The sequence below is a fragment of the Tinamus guttatus genome, unplaced genomic scaffold (assembly GCF_059628265.1).
Source record: "Tinamus guttatus ecotype Peru unplaced genomic scaffold, ASM5962826v1 Tinamus_guttatus_pri_ptg000297l, whole genome shotgun sequence".
Lineage (NCBI taxonomy): Eukaryota > Metazoa > Chordata > Aves > Tinamiformes > Tinamidae > Tinamus > Tinamus guttatus.
The window spans coordinates 2,678,498-2,699,388 of NW_028288831.1; the positions used below are offsets into that span (position 1 = coordinate 2,678,498).

The following is a 20,891-nucleotide window of genomic DNA, read 5'->3' on the forward strand; positions in this document are numbered from 1 at the left end:
GTCCCCGTGAGCCCCTGTCCGTGGTGCCCCCGAGCTCTGGTTCCCGCATGGCCGGGACCGCGATCCCCAGCTCCCCCTTCCCGCAGTGGTTCCCGCTTCCCCGGTTCCCGGTTCCGCAGGCGCCTGGAGCGCGTCCCTGGCAGCGCGAAGCCCCTTCCCCTGCGGGCAGCGGGTGCGGGCGGCGGGGGCAGCGCCCGGGGGCTCTGCGCCGGGGGCGGCCGTGGCTGCGAGTGCGGCCGTGTGCCGGGCCCTGGGGCTGCAGCAGCTCTGCCGTCCCGGGCAAGGGGACAGTGCCCGGAGCGGCGGCCGCCGGCGGGAGCGCGGCCGTGGAAAGGCTGGGAGCGCGGTGGGGGCGGGAAAAGGGGCTGGAATGTGGGTCGCTGTCCCTGCAAAGGGGGTCCCTTCCTCAGGGACGAGCGGTCCTGGCTCTGCCGGCCCCCCAGACAAGGGCCGCAGCGGAGGCGGCGGCAGCGAGCGCTGTGCGGGGCTGGCAGCAGAGCAGGAGCCCCGAATGCTCCCGCTTCCATGGGCCGGAGCAGAGAGCAGGGCCCGCCTGGCCCGGCCCGGTGCTGACTCCGCTGCTTCTCTCCCCTCCAGATGGCCGGACGGAAACTCCTCATCCTTTTCGGCAGCCAGACTGGGACGGCTCAAGACACGGCCGAGAGGATCGGCAGGGAGGCCAAACGGCGGCACTTTGAGTGCCAAGTGGAGGCGCTGGACACCTATGACGTGGTGAGCGCTGCTGCCCCTCGGCTCGTCCCGTTCACAGGGCTCAGGAACTGCCTTCCTTGCTGCGAGCTGCTGTATTTCATCAGGTCATGGTTCTGGGCCCCCCGTGAGGGCAGCTTGTCCTTAACTCAGCTGAAAATGTGAAAATGGAGGCAAAACCTCCTGGTCATCCCTGTCAGACGAGCCATGCGCAGCCTCGTCCTGTGTTTCTTGAGGCCCTGATGCTGCCTGGCAGGGAGCCCCAAGGAGCGGCGGCTGCAGGCAGGGCATGTGGGGAAGAGACGCGGCTGCTAGAGGAGGATGAGCGATGTGGGGCTGGGGGTTCTGCCCAAGTGGCGTCTGTCCGTGAACTGAATCTAATCACAGAATCCCAGAGTGGTTGAGGTTGGAAGGGAGCTCCAGAGATCATCTAGTCCAAGCCTCTGCTCCAGCAGGGACACCTAGAGCACGGGGCACAGGTGCCTCCCCAGAGGCAGGACCCTGCACTTGCCCTTGTTGAACCTCATGAGGTTCCTCTCTGCCCCACTCTCCATCCTGTCCAGGTCCCTCCGAAGGGCAGTGCAGCCCTCTGGAGCATCGGCCACTCCACGCAGTTTGGTATCACCTGCAAGCTTGCTGCGGGTACCCTCTGTCCCCTCCGTCCAAGTCCATGGCCACATTCCAGTCATGTCCCACCATGTCTCGGCAACTGCAATGAGATCGTGGCCCTGCAGCTGCCCACACATCTCCAGCTGGCCGTGTTTGTGCCCCACGCTGCGTGCGCTTGCACAGAGGCAGGTCACTTGGGCTCCCCGTGTGCCTCTCTTTCTAGCTGGGGCAGCTGTAACTCGACTCTGTGGCCGTCAGCAGCTCCCCTGTTTTGCTGTGTCCCCTGTCCAGGCTCCGGGTATCCTTTGCTGGCTCTGGAGTTAAGCTGGCGACAGTGGCAGGTTTGTCATCCCATAATTGTCACCAAGAGCTCTGAAGATGCCCCCTTGCCCATGGAATCTAGTGTAAAGCTCCATCAATGAGACCACTGACTTATGGCCAAGGACCCTCTCCCCTCTTTGGGAAGGATGAATCCTGCCTGATGCCAGCACGCCTGGTGCCACATAAGGCTTCCTGTTGCCAAAGAAGCCAAAGTTTTGGCGATGACACCAGTCACAGAGCCATGTGTTGTTGGATTGTGTCCTCCTGCTCCTTTGCAGCTGCGAGCAGCTGGGCTAGGGCCCGTTTGCCAGCTCCTGAGCTGCGTGTGCCTCTCTGTGCTTGTCTGTGCCCACAGGCGAACCTCATCCATGAGCCCTTGGTGGTGTTTGTGTGTGCAACCACGGGCCAGGGCGACCCACCTGACAACATGAAGGTAGGATACGTTGGGGTCCATAGTGCTTTTATGCATCAGGTCCTGTGACTGGATTTCCTTTTCTGAGCAGCTTGAGTTCTGCTTCTTTGGGGAGCTGTAGGCTTTGAAACATCCCCCATCATCCCTGCAGGGTGGCATCAAGCAGATTTTGGGTGAATGGGCCTGAGAAGCATCTCATGCTCCTGAGGGGCCATGACCAGGAAAGCTGGTGGTATTTCAGCAGCTTAAGAGCTGAGAGGGGCCCTTGCTCTAGCAAGAGCCTCAGCTTTGTGGAGACCTAACAGAGCTTTCGCTTTATGGCAGGTAGCACTAGCAGCAAAACCAGGGTTTGCTTGTGTCACCAAGGTGCTCTGAGGTTACAGGCAGTGTCTGAAGAGACGTGCTGAGCAAAGGAAGGTGCCGGGCTGCACTCCCTGCCCTGTCTGCGCTCAGCAGAGGGGCTGGGGCAGCTTGTGCAGGTTGGGGCAGGGGTCCCCGCTGCGCAGGGTGACTGCCCAGCCGTGCTCCTTTATAGATGTTCTGGCGCTTTCTGTTCCGGAAGAACCTGCCCCCCAGGTCCTTGTGCCAGATGGACTATGCTGTGCTGGGCCTCGGAGACTCCTCTTATCCCAAGTAAGCAGATCTCCTTGGCTCCTTCCTGCCCTGCAGCAGCAGCTCCTCGCTCCTCTGTCCTCAGGCAAGAGCAGAGAGCCTGGGGAATGGAGGGGCAGAGGGAGATGTTGGAATTTGGCTCGAGAGCAGCAGCTTGGACAAGCTGAAATTTCCACCATCCTTAAAAACTCATTTTTCTGGGAGCCCACATCCCTGCCAGTCCCCAGGAATTGGGCTGCTGCCTATTTCTCTCCTCCGAACCTTCTCTGGCAGAGCCTTTGCTGGAGTGTCCCAGACACTATGGCCCAGCCAACTATTGCAGTCCTGGTGCTCTGCTTGTATCCCAGGAAAGCTGATGCACCAAGTTTCACTCGTGCGCGCGGCCGGAGCTGCCCCTGTGCCGCTGCAGATGCGTGCTGGGCTGTGGGGGGAGCTGCCCACTGCAGCTGCGCTTGTTCTTTGCCCAGGTTTAATTTTGTTGCGAAGAAGCTGCACAAACGGGTGCTGCAGCTCGGGGGCAGCCCTCTGCTGCCGGTGGCGTTGGGAGACGACCAGCACGATCTGGGGTAAGAGCCCGGTGGGGACTGCGGTGGGAGGAGAGCGCTGGGTCATGCATTGGAAGCTGTTTTGGGTTTGGGGTGGCAGCGCCCGCAGTTGCTCCTGTCAGTGGGTGAGGTCTTCTGTGCAGCGGTTCTGCCTCGGAGGGCAGATGAGAGCAGCTGAGACACACGTTTCCTCGTGTGAATCTGGATGGGGAGCAGCACAAAATTACCATGTGTGCTGGGAACAGGGAGCAGAAGCAGGTTTTCCTGCTTTGCACAGCAGTCTGGCGCTGTCCGTGTGCCGTGTCCGGGTGGCAGGATGGGGGCACAGGCCATGGTGGTGCGGGGCTCCGCAGGGCCCTTCTGCCCTGACAGCTCCCAGGCAGGCTGCAGGGCTGCCAGCTTCGGAGCTCGGGGAGGTGCTGGGAGAATCAGCGCTCTGCTACAAGCTGGATCTCCCCCTTGCAGACCAGATGCGGTGATTGATCCCTGGCTGCTGGCCTTGTGGGACAAGATCCTTGCCTTGTATCCCCTCCCTCCAGGCGTCCAGATCATCAGCCCAGATGTGCGGTGAGTGCAGAGGGTGAGCAGAGAGTGCTGGCAGCTTCCCAGCCCCCCTAAGGCCTGGCTGGTGCGGAATGCCCTGCTTCCCTGGCCGTTCCCTGGGACAGAGCTATGCTCTGCTTTCGCGAGGAAGCCTTCCCGCATGGATGCCGGTGTCTCAGGTGTCCCTTAGAGTTTGGCCTTGCATGGTCCATATTCCCTTGTGGCCGTGGTGTGTGCCAGCTGCCCTGGCCCGGTCCTGCCCACCTCCCTGTCGCAATATGCACCTGTGCATGGTGGATGTTGTGGGATCCTTCAGGTTCCTTCCTGGCGCAAGCTCTAGAGCTAAGGCAGCAGAGGAGCTCTGGCACGGAGGTAACTGTTCTGCACTGCTGCCTTCCCTACAGCCTGCCCCCAAAATACACCCTGCACTACGTGGCTGAAGGTTCCTCCTGCCCTGATGGTGACGTGCTCCAGCCAAGAGAGGCCAAGGCTGTTCCCTCAGAACAACATCCCTTTGCTGCTCGGATGGTGTCCAATGAGCGGGTCACGGCAGAATCCCATTTCCAGGACGTCCGGCTCATTGAGTTTGATATCACAGGCTCAGGAATGATGTGAGTGTTTGTGTGGCTCCCCCAAGCTTTGCCTCCTCATGCCATGGCTTGATGCAGGAGGCTTGGTGCTTGTGCTGACCTTCCCTGCCAGTCCTGGGGTCCTGTCAGTGCAGGGTGCCTGGGTGACCCGATGTGACAGCTTGTTCTGTCTGCTTGTGTTTGGGCTTCTGCAGCTGCCCTGGTTGTTGCAGGTCAGAGATGTGGGCAGGCGGGAGGGTTGGACAGAGGGGAACCTCCTGATGTTCAGCAAAGGCACCTGCAGGGTCCTACACTTGGGAAAGAATAACCCCAAGCACTAGGAGAGGTTGGGGGTTGAGCTGCTAGAGAGAAGCAGCACCTTCTGCTCTGCACAGAAGGACCTGGGAGTCTTGGTGGACAACAAGTCAATCATGAGGCAGCAAGGTGCTCTTGTGGCCAAGAACGCAGGGCCGTGTTGGTACTGCCCTCGTGAAAGGGGAGTCGGGTCTCCCATAACTCTCTTCCCCTTCCACTTCCCCCCTTCACCAATGTCCGAGGCTGCAGCCCATTCTCCATGGTTGTGTCCCTGCTACTCATGACAAAGTGAGGGCAGGTGGGCTGCATGACCCAGTGTGGGATGTGCTATATGTCTTTGCCTTGTCAAGGTAGAGAGGATAATGTTAGTGACGCTGCATTTTTGACTAAGTTGTGGCGTCTGGCAGCTCCTGGTGAGGGTCCTTGTGCTCTGCGTGCGGGCCCGCCCTGTGGCTGTGCTCAACAGGGTCTGCTGGATGTGCAGGTTCAGCGCAGGAGACGTCGTGATGATCCAGCCACAGAACAGCCCTGAGGATGTGCAGCAGTTTTGCCAGCTCTTGCGCCTTGATCCAGACAGACACTTTGTGCTGAAGCCCTCGGAGCCTGGTAGGTCCTTCTGGCTGCTCCTTTCCCTTCATGCTGGGATGGGGCAGCCCCCTGAGCTTTGGGCCAACTTGTAGTCTGCTTTTCCCTTGCTTTTGAGCTGCAAAGTGAGGAGTTGGGAGTGACTGATGGGTCCAGGACATGCACGTGTGTTGCTGTGCTGAGGGCCCCTTCCCTGCCAGGCCTTTGGTGTGTGTGGCTCCCGTGTTCGGGCCGTGTGATTCACGGCAGGAAGGCAGCTGTGTGTGTGCTGCACCCGTGCCTCGTGTCTGCAAACCCTCAGGCCAGAGCGTGAAGGCCTCTCTCTTTCCCCAGGCCAAGAGCCAAGCTGGGTTGCTCAGAGCGCTCTCCTGTGTCTCTGGTTTCTTGCTGTGGGTGTGTTGGTCTCCCCACTCAACTTGCACGCCAGAGACCTCCTTGTGCAGCCACACACCGGCCCCAGTGACTGGAGAACCCCCTTGGAGTCACCCTCAACTGCCTTGCCAGGCCCTGCCACGGCTCTGCAATCTGCCTGACGCCAGGAGAGCTGTCCCTTGTGCCCAAAGTGCCGTGGTCAGAGCGCTGTCCAGACTGACTGGGAAATGGGATCCTGCATTGATCGCAAAGAATCAGAGATGGCAGGAAGAGAGTGACATCTGCCATGATATCTCCTGGGAAACTCCATTCCCTTCCCTTCACCTCATGAAGCTCTGACCTGCGCTCCCCCCTTTTCTGATCCCCTCCAGGAAGGTGGTGAGGACATAGCAGGCAGCTTCAGCATCCGGCTCTTTTTGCCCATCCAGGGAGAGCACATGAATCACTTGATCTCAGTCTCCCTGATGTGCTCTATACCAAGAAAGGAGAAGCACTTGACTCTGCAGAGGACAAAGAGCTCCTCTGCTTCATGCCAGCTGAAGCTTGACATTACCGTGAGGACCCACAGGAGGGCGTCTGTGCCCCAGGAAATGTCCAAACCACCACAACAGGAAAGGACTTCTCTGCCTCTAAGATGCCAGAGCTCCATTCCCACTGACTCTCAGTATTTTTGGTGCGGATCTGTCCCAGCATTGCCACTCTGGCTTTTTGACCTGCCTGCAGGGAGCTGCTTCTCCTGGAGGATCACAGGTGTTGCTTAATGCATCTCCAGATCAGTGTGGAATCTGTCAGTTTGTACAATGTGTTGCTGCATCAGTTTGGTGTAATTAGATGCCAAATTTAGGAGAGTAGGTCTTCAGTGCTCCTTTCGGAAGCAGTACTAGGGCTCTTTTCATCTTTCCTGTGCTAGTGTCTGCTGCTGCATGCAGAGATATTCTCAGAACTACAATTTACCGCAGACACCTGCTGCTTCCCCTGCAGCGGCAGACGCTTTGAGAGAGTTTGTCTTTCCTCCCTCTTCCTCTTTCCTAAACCCAGCAGTGCTGAGATCCAGGCCTAGAAAGCAAACCCAAGAGAAGTTCAGGCAGTTCCTTATGCTCTGAGGGACGGGCCTGACACAGCGGAAGCTGCTATTTCCACTGCAGTGCATGTGCCACATGAGGTCCCAAAGCACCTACATACAGCAAGGGACTGCCCCGTTTGACCCTGCCAGGTTTCTGTGTGTGAAGCCAGTGGGCTTGCAGGGATGGTGGTGGTTCAAGTCTTCTCCACTAGTAGCTCGCCGTGATGTGCAGGTGCTCACGAAGAGCAGGGCTGCCCTTGCTTCAGGTATCTGGGGAGGACCCAAATCTGGAGGGATGTCAGGCAGGCAGTGGTCAGGCAGGATTTGGTGCCTGGGAGCTGGCCCTGACCTTTGACCCGTGCTTTGCCTTGCAGGTACTGCCCTCCCTGCCCTCTTGCCACAGCCCTGCACCATCCGGCACCTGGTTACCCACTACCTGGACATCTGCTGCGTGCCACGGCGCTCCTTCTTCGAGCTCTTGTCCTCCTTGTCTGTGAATGAGCTGGAGCGCGAGAAGCTGCAGGAGTTCAGCTCGGCACAGGGCCAGGAAGAGCTGTACAGCTACTGCAACCGGCCGCGCAGGACCACTCTCGAGGTAGGGCTGGGCGAGCATGGCCAACCTGGCCAGTGAGGACAGCGTCTTGGCACAAAGCCCCGGGACATCTCTTGGCTGGGGAGTTTCATGTACGTCACCTGTTTTCCGAAATGTCCTCTGCTTTGTCCCTGGTGGTGAGGAGCGGCTCCCTGCCCTTGGATTTGCCCTGCTCTGCAGCCTGGGCACAGAGAGCACGGGGTTCTGGGGCAAGGGGAGGGCGCTGGTGCTGGGTAGCTGCTCGGAAGCCCCTCGTGTGGTGCCTCAAGCTGAGTGGCCCGCAGGGTGCAGGGAAGCAGTGGCCGGGCAGCTCCAGTTCTCCTCTCCACTTGCCTCGGCCAGGCCCTTTGGGATTTCCCTCACACTACGAGTGCCATTCCGGCTGAATATCTGCTGGACCTCATTCCTCGCATCAGACCTCGTGCCTTCTCCATCGCCTCCTCTCAGCTGGTAAGAGCTTGGTCATTGCAGACCTAATGCCAGGCACTGAACTGAGGTGCTGTCAAGTGCTGGCCTAGTAGCTTGTGCCGTGCAAGCTGCAGGTGTTGAGGAAATAACCCCCAGACTCTGTGAACACCCCTAGGGCACCCAAACACCCACTCCGCTGTGAGCCTGCAGCTTGTGCCATGGTGGGTGTTAATCCCTGTGGCCTGGCCAGCCTCTGGCCTAGGACACTTTCCCCTGTAAGTGCTGCTGAAGAGTGCTGGGGTCCCTGTGCTGTGTGGGATGTGGTGCTGTGGAGGCTGGGCAGGTCCCTGTGCAGCGGGGCCGTGCAAGGGCTGGGAGGGGGTTGTTTCCTGCTGCTACCGGGGGGTGGCAGGAGGACCTGGCCCTGGCAGCTTGGCAGGCATCAGCCCAAGCACCTCCTGTGTTTTCACTGCCCAGAGGGCTCTTGGCTTGGGCTGCGCCTGCCTGCCTTATCAGCTGGGCAGAGCATCCTGCCGCAGTGCTGCTCTGGGAAGCCTCTTTTCCCAGTGGAAAGGCTTTAGTCAAGGATGCACCAACTGTGTGTCCGAGGAGCCGTTTCAGGTTAGATTCCAGGAGGAGCGCAGGGTGTGTTCCTGGAAGAGTCACTGGGCTTTTCCTGTAGAGCTGGGCTGTGTGTGGCCTGTCCCACTGCTCCTGGAGCCGTTCCCTGCCTGCAGACCTGTCTCTAGCAGCTGACGACACGTGAGAAGTTGCCTTCTGCCCAGGGCTGATTTTTAACTATGTGCTCTTGCTGCTCTGCTGTTCTGCTGTAGCTGATTATTATTTTTCTCATCCTGGATGTCTCATTTCTTATGGTTCCCATCTGCGCACAGGTTCACCCCAACCGGATCCAGATCCTCATGGCAGTGGTGAAGTACAAGACACGGCTCAGCAAACCCCGCCGTGGTCTCTGCTCTACCTGGTTGGCTTCCCTCAACCCACAGCACGGTAACAAATTGCTCCAACTATGCAGAGGCCGCTGTGCACTGCCTCAAAGCACAGTGCCGATCCCATAGGATTATGGTAGGGCTGTGTGTGTGTTCACAGAGCCTGCCCTGAGCACCCGCCGTTTGCTGGTTTTCTCCCTGCTTGCCAGCGCTCCTGCTGCCAGTGCCTGTGTGTCTTGCTGTGCCCACAGCTGGCTGCACCTGGCATCCTGGCTCTGGAGATGTTCTGGTTGCAGGACATGTCCAGCCTGTGGAGCTCTGTGAAGAATGGTGATTCCTTTGAGCACCTCTTTCCTGTTTCCCTAGGGCTGTGTGCGCTGCTCTGATGACCAAGCCCCTGAGCTGGGTCCCCTAGCAAGTGCAATAAGCTGCCAGGGTGTCTGTCCTGCAGGAGAGCAGGGGATTTCTCTGTGTGACTCCAGAGCATGAGCGGGTCTTCTTGGAGTACCCAGACGGGTCTCTTGAGTCCTCTGTGTGTCCCTTAGATGAGAGGCAGGTTCAGATCTCTGCTTCCTTCTGCCACTGTCTTTGATGGTCCATGGTGTGTGTGTGAGGAGGGGGCTGCTGTCCCAGCACCCCTGTGATGTGGCACTTTTGCCTTGCTCTGGGATTCACTAGAGCACTTTGCAGAGTGACACAGCGGTGTCTGGGCCAGCTGAAGGGCCTTTCACACTCACCCAGTGTGCTGTAGCACCACGAGCACCTTGGTGTGGGGGTCGTGTTAAGACAGGCACAGTCCATACTGGCAGAGCCTTGTGGCTGGTCCTGCTTTGGCCTAGGCAGTGCCCTCTGCGGGGTCTGTGCTGGATGGTTTCTGAAAGCAGTGGTCCTGCAGTGCTGCTAGCTGGTGTGTTTGTTTTGCAGGAGATGTCCGGGTCCCTCTTTGGGTGAAGAAAGGAGGAATGAAGTTCCCGGGTGTTGCTGACACCCCCGTGATCATGATCGGCCCTGGCACAGGCGTGGCACCTTTCCGAGCAGCAATACAGGAGCGTGTAGCACAGGGACACAGGGGTGAGTGAGGATCCTGACAGGGTCTCTTAGAACAGGCAGGTTTGTTCAACACGCACGAGGGAATGCCTGGGGGCTCCATAGGCTTTGAAGAGGCCTGGAATGTCCTGTGGTTAAGAGGGAGAGAGCTCAGCTGCACTGTGGCAGGACAGAACACGGGTCCACGTGTGCTGGACGAGGCAGGGACTAGAGCCTGGTGTGTATGAGCCATGGGGTTATTGCCAGGGTGCACTGCCAGGCTGTCCCCTGGGTTATGGTAGGCCAACACTCATGTGCCAGCTCTGCAGAAGCTCTTTCTTGACTCTCTGTAAGCAGAGAAGGGTTGTGGAGCTCATGTTGTGCTGGAGAAGTAATTGGTCCTTTGCCTGCCCTTGTCCCATTCTGCAGTCCCCCAGCTCAGCTGCAGGAAGCTGAGAGTGGAGTGGAAGGGATGAGCATGGAGCTCTGGGGCTGATTGTCCCCGCTCCAGGTACCTCCCAGCTCTTGCTTGTCCCCACACAGGGAGCATAAGATTGCCAGAGGCCACCTGGCTTTGAGCTCCCATGTTTCTTGAGTGGTCCTGGCTCTTCTGTGGCCAGGGCTGTGAGCCAGGAGTGTTAGGTGAGAGGTGGCCTTGGGGCTCTACATGTGGGTGCTGTGGACATGGCAGTGCCCAGCCCTCGTGGGCCACGTTCTCCGTGCCAACATGGTCCTTTTGGTCTGCTGTCTGCAGGGAACTGCTTATTCTTCGGCTGCCGACAGAAATCCAAGGACTTCTACTGCCAGTTGGAGTGGGAAGAGCTGGTGGCGAAGGGTTTCCTGATGCTTTTTACGGCCTTCTCCAGGGACCAGGTTAGTTCTTGGAGGAGGAGGGTGTAGGTGGAAACAGCCCAAGCAACAATGACAGGGCCCTGCCACTGCTTCTGGGTCCCTGTGCCTACTGTCCTGGATTGCAGAGGTCCTGCTGGGCTGACACAGGGGTCACCACTCCCTCACGCTAGGGTGGTCCTGCTGGGTGCAAAGCCTGGATCCCCCCAGGAGCACAGAGTCACTGTCCAGCCAGGCACAAAGTGGCTGAGCTGAACCAGGAAGGTCAATGGGACAGGCCAGCAAGCGCCCAGGCAGATGGGCTGTTACTCGTCTGTGTTTGGAGCACGTGAGTGATAAAAGGCTCCCAGGCCTCGGCGGATCTCCAGACAATACCCCTTTTCTGCCACGCGTCCAATTGTGTCCCTGTGCCGGAGCGCTGGCTGAAGTGGAGCAGCTTGGCCTCCTGCCCCAGCCCTCGCTCCACCCGTGCTCGCCCTCTCCAGCCGTTGAGGAGGAAGCTCCCCAGAGGGAAGAGCACCCCAACACCTCGGCCCCTCACTTGGCTCCCTCCCTTCTTCCCCAAGCTGGGGTTTCATTGGGCATGTGGTTTCGTTAGCCTCTTTCTTCTCTCTGGGCTGCTGAGTTTTTATCTGGGCTGCTGGAGAATGAGCTGGGACTTTTCTGGTTCACTGCTCAGCGCTCTCCCTTTATGGCACTGAAAGCTCAACCTAGCTTTGAAACAGAGGTATCTACGAGAAATGAGAATTGGTATTTCCAGGTATCTTAACTGTACCAGTATTTTGTTCCTTGATATTTGCATGCATTGACTTTAAGCCAGCTGTTATCCCTTGAAAAACATGAATTGAATCTCTCTGTAAAAGCTTTCCCACTCTTTGATTAAAAAGAGCAGGAGATGCTCTATAGTGGAGCAGGATTCCCTTCTTCTTGCCGCAAGGTCACCTCTGTAGTGACCTTCTGTCACATTGCTTGTGCCCCAGGGATGCAGGCTGATCCCTGGCTAATGCGCCTGCTGCTAATTCCCAGCAGGATGCACTGGGGTTTAGCTGGGGCACCGTAACTGGAGTTTGTCATCTGGGGTGCTGTGGTTTCCTGGTAGCTGCAGGTCATGTAAGGACCTGCTCAGAGCCCCAGTCTCATTGTCAGAGTCTCTGTGGGCACTTAGCTGATTAATGGTAACGATGCTGGAGCTGAGCTGTGGACTGGCTGTGCTGCTGCTTGCAGTGGGCTGGCTTCCCTCGTGGAGCTCTCGTGGCTGGAGTCGGAGCAGTAGAGCTGCGCTCAGGGGGGACCTGGCTCTGTCCTTCTGCCACATAGGTGCTGTAGCTGTGTGGGAGCAGCTGCCTATGCGGTGGCTGCATCTTGTGGCAGTCAGGGCCCAAACGGGTTTTGAAGATCTCCAGAGAAGGAGACTCCACAACCTCTCTGGGCAGCCTGTTCCAGTGGTCTGTCACCCTCACTGCTAAGAATTTTTTCCTTAAGTTCCTGTGGAACTTTCGGTGCTTCAGTTTGTGGCCGTTTCCTCTAGTTCTGTCGGTGGCCACCACTGAAAAGAGGCCAGCACCATCCTCCTCACTGCCTCCCTTGAGGTATTTATATATTAGATCCCCTCTCAGCCTTCTCTTCTCCAGCTGAACAGACCCAGCTCCCTCAGCCTCTCCTCACAGGGCAGATGTTCCAGGCCCCTGATCATCCTTGTGGCCCTGCGCTGGACTCTCTCCAGCAGCTCCACATCCCTCTTGTACTGTGGAGCCCAGAACTGGACACAATACTCCAGATGTGGCCTCACCAGGGCTGAGTAGAGGGGCAGGATCACCTCCCTCGACCTGCTGGAGACGCTTTTCTTAATGCACCCCAAAAATGCAGCCAAAGGCCTGGCCTGCCTCACGGCGTCACCTTTTGTCACAGAGGGCCCATCCACGGTGGCAGTGAGTTCGAGCACATTGGCAATGGTGTTCTTCTTGGGCAGGAGCCAACTGTGGGCAGCAGATTGTGTGCTTAAAGTCTTGTGGATTAACCTTTGGGAACTTCCCTCAGATGATGTGCACTCTGCCAAAAGCCGTGTTTTCCATCTCTATTGACAGTGAAAGGGCAGGGACTGGGACTGAGGTTGTGCCTTGAGGCTTCCTGCTCTTTCAAGTGCTTTCAGGCCTCCAGCTAGTGCTAGGGCTGGAGCTGGCATCAAAAAGTTTCACAGGAGGATCATAGCAAACCCTTGCTGTTCACCAGAGTTGGCAGCAGACAGGGAGCAGTGAAGGGATCTCTCTTCCAGCAGCCATTCGGGAGGCTTTCCCTGTCCCCACTGTACCCATCTCCTGCTGACTTGCTCCGGTCACTTGCCTGGGTGCCTCAGGATCCCCTCTGTTCAAGAGAACTGATTCAGGTGTAGCTGTCACTGGGCTCTAGTGCCCTCCTGCTCCCCAGAAGTTCCCCTGGGTTCTTGAAAATGGCTCCTGAGAACAACCGGGCCATTCCCCAAGGTCAAGCAGGCACGTGTGTGACGGGGTTGCTATCAGTGCTGCTGGAGCTGGTGGACTCAATCTTCTGCTTCCCTGCAGGAGGAGAAGGTCTATGTTCAGGACCGCATCCGAGAGAACCAAAAACTGGTGTGGGAGCTGCTGAGCAGCAGGAATGCTCATGTCTACCTGTCTGGGTGAGTACCTTGGAAGCACAGGTCTCCCCACCTGGCTCAGGCTGGGGTTGGAGTGGTCGCTGGGGTACACCTGAAAAACTGGGGACGGGGATTCTGGTGTGAAAATGAATGTCAAGGGTGAGGCTGTGTCATCAAAGTACCAAAGTGCTGATTGCTGAGACCCTGAGGACTCCAGCTTGGCACGTTATGGGCTCCCTGGCTTCTGACTCGCAGCAAATGTGAATGTGGGAGAGCTCTGAGCCCTGTCCAGCAGTGCTGAGTGAAGCTGGAGCAAAAGCTGATCCGGTTCCTGTGGCTGCTCAGGTGAGCAGGAGGCTTCCACAGTGAGAAGCAGCCAGGGCCTGCTCCTCTGTGCTGTGGCTTTTGAGCAATAGCTTTTGGGATCCTTGGCCCATCCTGGCTGTTTCCTAGCACGTGAGACTGCCTTCGTGGGGCAGGCATGGACGAGCAGTTTGAACTGCAGCCTGCATCCCTTGGGAACGGAGTCATTTGCTAAATGCTTTACCTCTGTCTTGTGCTGAGATTGCCAACTGTTGGCCAAGAAGACATGTCTGGTTGTTCAACTGGTGTCTGGTTGTTCAACCTGCTTCCTGCTTCCAGGGCATGGCCACATGGTTGTGAAATACTCTTGCTAGCTCCTTGTCGTGCACCTCCGTGACCTGGAAAGCACTGTGCAAAGCCTGAGCTGTTCCTTGCTGTCTACTAGAACAGTTAATGGCAGGAGGAGCTTTCCTGCTTGTCCTGCATGAGAGCAGGAAGTTCTCTGCTGTCACACAGGGTGAGTCTTGCCTTGCTGCCTTCCTGGGAGAAGGAGGTTTTTTGTTTACTACCCAGGAAGTGCCGAGGTGTTGACTGCTCAGTAACTCACTGCTGTGCTGCTGGTCTGACATGCCTCATGGCATCACAGGGCCTTCTAGAAGGCCTTACCCCAAACCTGTGATTCCTACCTACAGGTTTGGGATCTAGGTTTCTTCTTCTCCTTCAGGTTGCACTAAGGACAATGTGTGAGGGCTTTCCCTCCACGCACAGTCCATATGTCAAGACCGTATTTTCTGGGCAGTGGGTTGGCAGCCCAAACATGGTGTCCTGATGCTGCACAGACCTGTGTTGTTTGCAGCTTTCTGATGCTGAATGCTAGAGATGCCATGGGGTTTGGGTGGGAAGTTGAAGTGGTTCCTCTTAGAGTCTTGAAAAGGCCAGAGGTAACGCAGCTCCTACTGTTTTGGGATTTTGGAGGAGCCGTGATAGCATCCCTGGTGTCAAGGTTACCCTGAGGCTCAGCTCCCTGGCCCAGGCATGGCCAGCAGTCTTTGTCCCTGGCACTGGGGTGGCCCTCAGGCTGACCAGGCAGACAGGACCTTAAAGCCTTGCCTATCCCTCTTGCATGAGCAGCCTGTCCTGATCCCAGCAGACGCTTTCCCACCCTGCTGAAGAGATTGTACCATTTGTAAAGATGCCCAGGCTCATGGTGGTCCTGCTGCCTGGCCCGTAGATAACTGATGGAAACTTGTAGATGACAGCACAATGACCTGAAAATGGCTATTTTTCTTAGAAATTGTGTTCACATTTTCAGCTACACTAGGAAAAAAAATTGCAAAACTGACTCTTGAAATGGCATATTGCTGAGAAACAACAACGCAGTCTTCCTGCCCTCCCCACGTCTTGCTGCCTGGGACAGGGTCAGGAGAGCCAGGGCTGTGTTTTGTCTTGAGCTGTGCCTGTGTCTTCTAGCCCATGGGCTAAAATGTTAAAAATACATCAGTATTTCTGCAAAAGATAGAGATTCGACATCTTCTCCATTGCAAGTCTAGCTACGTTGGCTGCCACTTGCCTAATGGTGCCTGATTCAGAAACAATACAGCCCTTCTAGAAAAATAAACCCTGCTTTCTCTATATTTTGGTGCATTAATCACTTCAAACGCAGGTCAAAGTCTGGCACAATTCTTGGGAAACAGGCAAAGACTTTGCCAGGTGTTTGTACCAGTTGGAGCTGCCTGGGTGTTTTTTCTTTAGATGTTTTTTTGTTACACAGTCAGTCTATCAAAATGAAACTCTCCCCAGGAAGAAGCCTGAATTTCTTGTTTCCCATAAGAAATAGCATTTGGAATTGTTGAATCCCGCTTGGGTATTTTCTATATAAGAAGTCATGTTTGCTCCATTTCTTTTGTTTGGATATTTGGACTGGCTTTGCTTACAGTTATCGACCTCAAAATAAGCCATTTCAGACTTACCAGGAGGAGGCCTTTGGATGGACTGAAATGGCTGCGTTCTCGGCCTGCTCCTTCCCAGCAGTCTTTTATACCCAGTTCAGGACCAGACATGTTTTCCATTAGACATTTCCCATGGGATGAAAGGGTAGTTTCCTGCCCTCCTGCGGATAAATTATGACTTGTGCATATCGCCTGTTTCAAATCACTGCCCGTGCCCCCCTAATGATCTTGATGGGAGATGAGGCAAAATGTTGGCCGTAGTTAAGGCTGCCAAGCTCGGGTGCCCCTGGGTTCCCAGGGCACCTCTTAGCCTGCAAATGGCAGCACCTAAAAAGCACGTGCAGGTAACGGCACCGCTCTGTAGGGAGTGGTGCTAGCTGCCTTGTGAAGGCTGCCATTTACTGAGTGCCAAGGAGCCAGCGCTGCAGGCTGAGACAGGTTCCCTTGGCCTGGTTGAGGGGCGGCCTGTGCAGGCCCGGCCACAGTGACCCCTCTGCCCGGCTTGTAACCCTCCTGCCTTGCAGGAGCCACCACGTGGGCTGCCCAAGCTGCTGCTTCAGCCTGTTTGGGCGGCGGGGCTTGAATCCCAGTGCTGGGGGAGAGCCGAGGTGGAAGGAGCTGCCGACCGAGCTGCCCAGCTGTCCTGCCTTCCCCTGGAGACGCGGCCATGGCCTCGAGTGGGAGTAGCTGCTCCTGCGGCCTGGAGCTGAGCCAGCTGTACCGCGTGGAGCACTGTGGGGGGGGACGAGGCCCCTGGTTTCCAGCTTGCTCTGTCTTCCAGGAAAGCCCAGCAGATGCCGGCGGCAGTGGCTGAAGCCCTGCAGTGGGTGGCGCAGTCGGAAGGAGGCCTGTCGTCCTCAGAAGCTGAGGAGTATTTCACAGCCCTGGAACGATGCCAGCGCTTCCAGTCTGAAACCTGGTCGTAGTCCTGGCTTCCAGCTCCCCCCTTCCTCCCTGCAAGCTGCACGGAAGCACCTGAGCCCCAATAAAGGAGCCAGCAAAATGATCTGCCTCGGGCATCATCCTTGGGCTGAGATTATCCAAGCCAGGGCGGGTTTATCCAGCCAGCTCTTTCCCCGTGGTTGCAGGACCAGGGTTCCCCTCACCTCCCTGCTGGGCAGGGGGGACCCGTCGCCCCGCCAGGCTCAGCCCGGTTACTGCTCCCTGTGCTCATAAGCAGCGCAAATGGTGACACTTCCATATTCACTGAGGCCGCAGTGCCCGCAGTGTCGCTGTGCGCTGGAGGGGGCTCATGCAGACCCCACGAGCCCTCATCCCTGCCGTCCTAGCCAGAGCTGGAAGCTTTCCCCAGGAGCTACGAGTGGGTGGTGGGAGAGGGAGGCCCAGCAAACACAGCTTCAATGCGGATCAAATCCCCCTGCCTGGGGCATGACCCAGCTGGAGCAGAGCCCACAGGCCTCTGCATTGGGCGCTACTGGCTGGTTCTTGAGCTACCTTCCTGGGTGCTCCACCTCACAGGATCCCTGCCCTGGATGAACAGCACCCGCGGGTATTGCTGGAGTGATGGCAGTGGCCTTTGTTTGTGGGAGGACCTAGAGGAAATATGCTGTTATTTGGGAATCTCTCCACCCAGGTGTGAGTCAGCAGCAGCACCTCTTGCTGGAGGAGATTGCCTGGCCAGAACTGTTGCCTCTGTCTCCGCTCACCGATGCCATTGGAGATGTACAGAGGAAGGTTCCCTTCCTCCAGCACAGCCGCCAGTTCATCTTCCTGAGTCCGCTTCACGCAGGCTCCGCTATCCCATTCCCTGCCTTGTCCTCAGGAGCTGCTGCTCCTCCAGGCCCATCCTGCAGCTCTGGCCGCGCTGTGCAGGGCCGAGGCCGGCGGCCCCTTCCCCTGCTGCAGCCCGTGCCGCCGCCTGCCTCACCCGGGTCACCCCGCGCTGCTCCGTAAACAGCAATTAGGGCCCATGGCTGAGTCAGCTGGGGACAGTCCCAGGGAGCCGGGCAGGAGCTAGCTGGGGCAGGAAGGGAGGACCATGACACATCACGCCTGGGACCCGGCCCTTCTTCCCACACCGGAGCACGAAGCCCTGTGTGGGACGAATGGGGCGAGCGGTGCTCTGGGCATTGCTAGAGCGGCGGCAGTGGCAGCGAGGGGATGCAACGTGGCCCTCAGGTCTCCCTCTACCCTCTAGCTAAGTCAGGGCCTTGGCAGACCTGTCACCTCGGTGTCCACAGAGCTGGGCCGGACGAGCCAGGCTCCCCTGCGCCCCAGGGCCACTGTGGAGCTGGGAGGCAGTGCCCCTGGCTGCGCCAAGCCGGGTTAGTCCGCACGCTGCTGGCCATGTCCCCTGGCACGCTGGTGCCACCCAAGCCGGACTCATCCCGCAGAGGGCTCCGTGCAGCGGGGGGCACCGGCTGGATGGGATAGAGATCACCCAGCCTAGGAGGGAGCTGGGAGTGAAATGGCCTCCCCCAAAAGCTGAAAACCTCCAAACCGTCCCTAGAGCGAGGAATCAATGGGACGGGAGCAAAGCAGGGCCGAGAGGTGCCAGGTTGCACAGGGGAAGGTTCAGTGGGGGGGTCTGTCCTGGGCAGCCAGGGGCCCTGCGGAGAGCGTTGTTCCCAGCGAAGAGCGTCGTTCCCGGCGGAGCGGCGTTCCCAGCGGAGCTGCGTTCCCGGCGGAGTGGCGTTCCTGGCGCAGGTGGGCGCGCTCGGCTTCCCTGGCAGGTGCCCCGGCCGGGGCGGAGGGAAGAGGCGGCGAGCAGGGCCAGCTCCTCCCCAGCTCCCGCCAGCGCGGATTGGCGCAGGCAGGGCCGGCCGCCCCGGCCGCTGGCACTTGAGCTGCTTCCCAAGCGGACAAACCAGATGGGTCAGAACAGCGCTCAGCCCCAGCCACGCCAGCAGGAACTCCCAGCCCGGCCGAACAGGCACCGGGCACAGCGTGGGCCTTGCTGCAAACCGGCCCGCAGCGTCGCCCGGTGCATCGCCGCCTTCGGACCACGGCAGCACCGTCGAGGAGGAGAAGGGGAACAATGAAGCAGCTACCAGATGGTCATGGCGATGCCCTGCGTGGGGTGGCACCTTGCTGAGGGACATGGGCCAACATCGTGCCGTGGGGGCTCCTGACCCATCGTCGGCGTTGGAGATGGTGCGAGACCATGCCAAAGCGATGACGGGAGTCCAGGCGGACACTGGTGCCTTTAAATCCTGGGGCAAGCAGCGCTGGGTGCCACCTCCTGCCCTCTGAGCAGCACCCAGACACGCAGGCGGGCGCGAGGGGCAGCCGGGAGAGGGGAGCTGGCCGCCCCATGGAGCAGCAGCCGGAGCACGATGCTGAGGAGGCACCGTCCAGCACCCCGCACCAGGCCGGTGCGGAGGGAAGCAACGGGAAGCAGAGCAGTACTGTGGCATCCGGGGGCCAGGCAGTGGCCACCGAGCCCAGCCGCCCGTCTCCGCACCCGCAAGAGGCGCCCGCTGCTCCCTGGGGCCGGTGGAGCCTGGAGGTGGTGATGGTGGACGAACTGCCGCCGCCTGTGCCCTCCGAGCTGGGCCCTGCACTGGCCCGGGAGGCCGGAGACAGGACGAGCCCCCTGTCCCAGGCAGGATCTGCCAGCCTGGAAAGCGCCACCAGCTCCATGCTGAGCCTGTACGACGACGAGGGCGAGACGTCGGGCAGCGAGCTGGCGGCGGCAGCGACGTGCTGCTTGCAGGCGGCAGCGGGCGCCGGCGAAGACGAGTGCCCCATCTGCACGGAGCCCTACGATGGGCAGCGGCACAAGCAGGCGCTGCTGAACTGCAACCACGTGCTGTGCAGCGCCTGCCTGCGCGCCATCATGGAGGCAGCCAGCAGCGCCGAGTTCGGCCGTGTGCGCTGCCCCATGTGCCGGCAGAAGACCCCCATGCTCGAGTGGGAGATCTGCAAGCTGCAGGAGGAGCTGCTCTTGCTGCACACGCAGCCGGCCCGAGGCCGGGCCGTGTCGGCTGCCCCCACGCTGCCGGTGCGGCGCCCGGGCATCGCCGGCGCCCTGGAGCACCACTTCCAGGTGCGCTTCCACACGAGCCGCATGTTCGGCTGCCTGCCGTGCGTGCGCTACCCGCTGTGCCTCATCCACGCGCTGGGCCGCCTGGAGCGCCGCTGCCGCTGCTGCTACCTGCTGCTGCTGGCCGCGCTGCTAGGAGCGGAGATGCTCAGCCTGCTCCTCATCTTCCTCCCCATCGTCCTGCTGGTGCTGCTCTTCCTCATCCTCGACAAGTAGCCAGGTTCCCAGGACCAGGATGCTGCATGGGGGTGACTGGTCTGAGATCTGGGCCGTGAAGCCCAGGGAGCTTCTGCACTGTCAATGAGCCCGGAGCGAGGTGAGGCAGCGCAAGGGGCAGGGAGGACTTGGGCTGCCCATGGGGCCTGCAGTGGCAGCATTGGGATCCCCTGCAGGGAGGGCGTCGCTCTGACTGGGCACCTCAGACCCATGGCGGGTGCGTGGCAGGATGGACAGTGCTGCTGCGGGTGACAGCAGTGCCCGGGAAGTGCCCCGGCCCCATTTGCTTGGGTGCGGAGCTGTGGTCCTGCATGGGAAGAGAGGGGGCCCTGCCTGCCCCTTGCCAGCCCAAATGCTCTGGCTCTCCCTTGCAGATTGCAAATTTAAATCACATTTATGCTGCAGCAGCATGTGGCTGAGTTCATGCCATGCCGGCTGGCACCAGTGCCGGGTGCCTCCAGCGCCGTGTCCCCACACCCAGCCCTGCTGAATGTTCCCACTGGAGCCTCCCTGGCTGTGAGCACCAGGCCCTGCTCTCCGCCATGGCGAGCTGCCGGGGAGCTCAGACCGTTGCCTGCTCAGTGGCCCTGGGTTGCAGCCTGCTCCTGTTGGCCTCGTGACACCAGGGCACACCAGGCTCTTGCTCTGCGCTACAGGCTTTGCTCTCCCAGCCGGGGCCCAGCAGCACCCGTGCTCTGTGCCCAGGGGCACCGGATCGCCACGGCGCCGCTCTTGTCCTTCACTCACAGCTGCGACACGAGACGGGGACGGTGCTGGCAGTGGCACCTGGGCTTGTGCAGCCTCTGAGCGGTACCAATCTGTGCCGGCACCTCGCACACCTCTGCTTTCCTTTCCCTGCCAATAGATAAGCGAGCAAATACTGCTCTGCTGCCCAGGGATTTGCCACAGCAGCTCCGAGTGGTACAGGCCCCCGGAGCCCAGAATGTGCCCAAAACTGCCTGGGCAAGGGCAGGAGGGTTGGGGCCAACTGCACCCCCGGGCCCAGGGCTGTGCCTTGAGCACTGGGCTGGACTCCCACAGCCCCCAGCTCCACGGCTGCAGCGCGGGGGAACCCAGAGCAAGCTCTCCCCAAGAAACAAACCCCACCAACAAGCCACTGCAATAAGGAGGGGGTTGGGAGCGACTGATGGCCACATCCCAGTGCCCGGTACTGGTCCTGGCCGATGCCCGGGCCATGGCTCCCGCTGCGCTCTTGCTCCCCACGTACTGGGCAGCCTGGGGCTGTGCATTTGCTGCGGGAACCGCGGGGCAGTTCAGCAGCCCAGCGTGCCCATGCGGCCTCGGGCTCGGCTTCTGCACTGGCACCTCT

At 59.2% G+C, this 20,891-nt stretch overlaps 2 protein-coding genes across 4 annotated transcripts; both read left to right on the forward strand.

Moving 5' to 3' along the window:
- Nucleotides 1–504: 504 nt before the first annotated feature.
- Nucleotides 505–16,324, forward strand: NDOR1 (NADPH dependent diflavin oxidoreductase 1). 3 transcript variants are annotated; one of them, XM_088527966.1, is made up of 14 exons: nt 510–732; nt 1,994–2,071; nt 2,586–2,683; nt 3,130–3,228; nt 3,673–3,774; nt 4,155–4,361; nt 5,101–5,240; nt 7,029–7,249; nt 7,589–7,696; nt 8,548–8,662; nt 9,526–9,672; nt 10,382–10,500; nt 13,035–13,129; nt 16,121–16,324. In XM_088527966.1, exons 1-14 carry the CDS (start codon nt 598–600, stop codon nt 16,263–16,265), a joined length of 1,809 nt encoding a protein of 602 aa, XP_088384092.1. In that variant the 5' UTR covers nt 510–597; the 3' UTR covers nt 16,266–16,324. The 3 variants fall into 3 exon arrangements, 2 of the variants coding, with proteins under 2 accessions (XP_088384092.1, XP_088384093.1); XM_088527967.1 differs by having other exon boundaries at nt 511–732; nt 5,119–5,240; XR_015913571.1 differs by lacking the exons at nt 13,035–13,129; nt 16,121–16,324 and adding an exon at nt 10,171–10,269 and having other exon boundaries at nt 505–732; nt 10,382–10,485.
- Nucleotides 16,325–18,613: 2,289 nt separating this feature from the next.
- Nucleotides 18,614–19,561, forward strand: LOC148594090 (ring finger protein-like). Its single transcript, XM_088528017.1, has one exon. It carries the CDS (start codon nt 18,614–18,616, stop codon nt 19,559–19,561), a length of 948 nt encoding a protein of 315 aa, XP_088384143.1.
- The last annotated feature ends 1,330 nt before the right edge of the window (nt 19,562–20,891 follow it).